This window comes from Plasmodium gonderi (genome assembly GCF_002157705.1).
Source record: "Plasmodium gonderi DNA, contig: Pgo-contig_1263, whole genome shotgun sequence".
Lineage (NCBI taxonomy): Eukaryota > Apicomplexa > Aconoidasida > Haemosporida > Plasmodiidae > Plasmodium > Plasmodium gonderi.
The window spans coordinates 1-3,105 of NW_021629640.1; the positions used below are offsets into that span (position 1 = coordinate 1).

The 3,105-nt window shown below is 22.2% G+C and overlaps 1 protein-coding gene across 1 annotated transcript; it reads left to right on the forward strand.

Moving 5' to 3' along the window:
• Window positions 1–2,038: 2,038 nt before the first annotated feature.
• PGO_004680 (variable surface protein) lies at window positions 2,039–3,105 on the forward strand (the record flags this gene model as incomplete). The annotated part of the gene is made up of 2 exons (XM_028691523.1): window positions 2,039–2,056; window positions 2,176–3,105. Coding segments are annotated over 2 exons (948 nt in total), but the record flags the coding sequence as incomplete, so codon positions are not given.

The following is a 3,105-nucleotide window of genomic DNA, read 5'->3' on the forward strand; positions in this document are numbered from 1 at the left end:
ATTCATTACATAATTATAGTAACAATGTGTATACAAAGTTAGTTCACATATTTTTACTTTTAATGATATATTATTAGACAAACGCTCTATCTCTATATATAATACACAGATGTGAATATATCTTAAAACAAATGCTACATATTTGTGGAATAAGAAAAATAGCAGCATAAAAATATATTATTCCTAACAAAATATATCTTCATTGTATAGTTATTATTTATAATCCATGGTCATTCATAAAATATGTACATTGGCTATAAATTCATAAATATTCAGATATTGCCTTATAAAGAGTTAAATGAAATAATTAATAAGGAAAATTTATTCCAACCAAAATATAATTTACCTTAAAATTATTTCTATATCTACCTTTCGTTCAATAGATTTACTTATATATTGTCACATATATTAAATATGATATGATTAATTTCAAAGCATTTATGTTTTTCTCTTCAATTTTGTAAAATTTCTCCTAGAGTGTGATAATGCATACTAATTTCACTGTTCCTCCAATTATCATGCATTCCATCTCCACATATATATAAAAATAATGAATTTTATTTAAAATTAAAATTAATCACTATACAAAATTATCAGTGATCTCATTGTCATAATCATAATTGTAAATATATAAATAATTTATAACAAAATCTAATGCTTCTAAACCATAAACCCTAATCCTATATGCATCATATATAAAATTATTTATTATTTTAACTCCATAATACATTATATTGAATTAATACGTACATTTATGCGTCATTATAGGAAGAAAATAAATAATCATTAAGAATTCAAAATAAAATTTATAATAAATATGCATTTTTTAAAAATCCCCGAAGTTAAAAAAGAAATAAATAAAAAATTCTTACATAGTCTGAGATACATTACGTTATAATAGCATCTTAAAAATTACTGTATTTAATTATAACATTCGTATATTGTATAAATTACTTAATTCTATAATATGATTTAATAAAAAAATACGACAGAATATAGTTATGTGTCAACAAATAAGCTTATCATTTAAAATAAATGTATATGCTTTTAATTATACAACAATTCTAAAGGATATTTAAAAAATATATATTATTGAATACACTTATTACTCTTTATAAACTTGAATGTGTTCATAAAATGCTATGATTCCTTTAATTATAAAGTGATAACTTCATATGTATTCAAAGAAAAAAAAAATTACTCGTAAATATTTAATTAAAATATACATTTTTTCTGACAAAAAAAAATTTACAAACAGTTTTATCGGTTCAAATAATTTCGAATTAAAATAACATACATTGAAAAAAAAAAATTTATAACTTGCAATAATCGAATTATTGTAGTAATATGTAAAAAATATTTATAACTTATTCTTGTTCTGCATTAGTATATTATTATTAATATCTAGATATATATATAGAACTTATCATATATAATATGAAAATTGGGGGAGAGCGTAATGACTTCAAGAAGAATTTTTTTTTTATGAAGTCCATTAAATTTATAGTGTGAAAAATTTGCCATACCTCCTGTAATAAAGTTTACAAATATATCCTTATTAATGTAAATTATATAAATATGATTAAAACCGTCATATTCCGTATAAAATAAAAATAAAGAATATTTTTACTTTAATTTATGGGAGTCCATGTCACTAACTTCATAAGAATTATATATAGTGCATGAATATAGTAACTGTAATGTACATTGTAATATAAAATATATTATTAAGAATTTCAAACAATTAATTTCCTACACTTATTTCAAATATTATTGAATATATAAAATATATACTTTTACATAATACATCCTATATGCATATATATATCCATATTTCATAGAGCATAATGATAAAGAAATTACATATCATAAAATTTTATAAAAATAGACAACACTATAATGATTAATCCATAATCATAGATAGTACTATATATGTTCTCATAAATATTATTATAATTTTTTCAATATATTAGTAAATACATAGTTATATATGATTATTTTATTTTCTTTGCATATTACTTTTTGACATTCGTTAATAATGCCAATTGATATGGGGGTACGTATTTTACATAATATAAATAATTATTTATATCAAAAAATCACATTTCATCTTAAATTATTTTATTTTTTTTATAAATAAAAATATATATATTATCATTCCTTTTAAATTTATAGAATGATGTACTTAATGAATTAACTTCAAAACAGAAATACGCTATTTTCGATAAGGCCGAAGATACTTGTGATGATTCTCATATTCAACAATATGTAGCGAAACTCTTAGACACATATCCGCAGCTTATAAATATTTCTAACAAAATACGTAATGCCTTATGTTTTGCATACAATAAACATATGACAGGGGAATTTAAAAGTACAGATTGTGATTACCTGTACTTTTGGTTAGGAGATAAAATATATTATAATATAAAATATATTTTAAATTTTACATCTGTCATAGATGTTATTAAGTTTACATTGCAAAGTAAAGGAGGATTGAGTATATGTGAATTTGATAAATATAATATTGATCCAGAATATTTTATGGATACTAAGGAACTCTTTGATTATTCAAAAGATTATGATAAGCTTGAACATGTTATAACTGAATCTAATGGGTCATGTAGTGGAGATTATACGAAAATTCTTAGTAATTATGTTACTAAATATAACATGTTCATATTTTCCTGTAACAATAATCCTGAAGAGCGTAGGCCCTGTGAACATATTAAAGAGTTTTTTAAAGATAAGTATCCAGAGAAATTTTCTGCATTGTCATGTAATTCACAATATAATAATTATAAATCTGTAACACAAAAACAAGATCACCGTGGAGTGGCAGAATCAAGAGTAAAAACATTAGAACAAACAACAGTAAAACAACCACAAGAATTACCTAGAAGTGGGGTACCTACAGATCCATATGAAGATACAAATAGAGACAATTTAAACCATCTTAATTCTGAATTTCATCCTTCGGATATTAAAGATCCAAAGCAAAGTGCCATTATTGATTTATCAGATTCTTCATCCTCAAATAATATGGTAATGCCTCCTTTAGTTATAGGAATTACAGTTCTTTCTATTATACTGTGCAAAGTAACT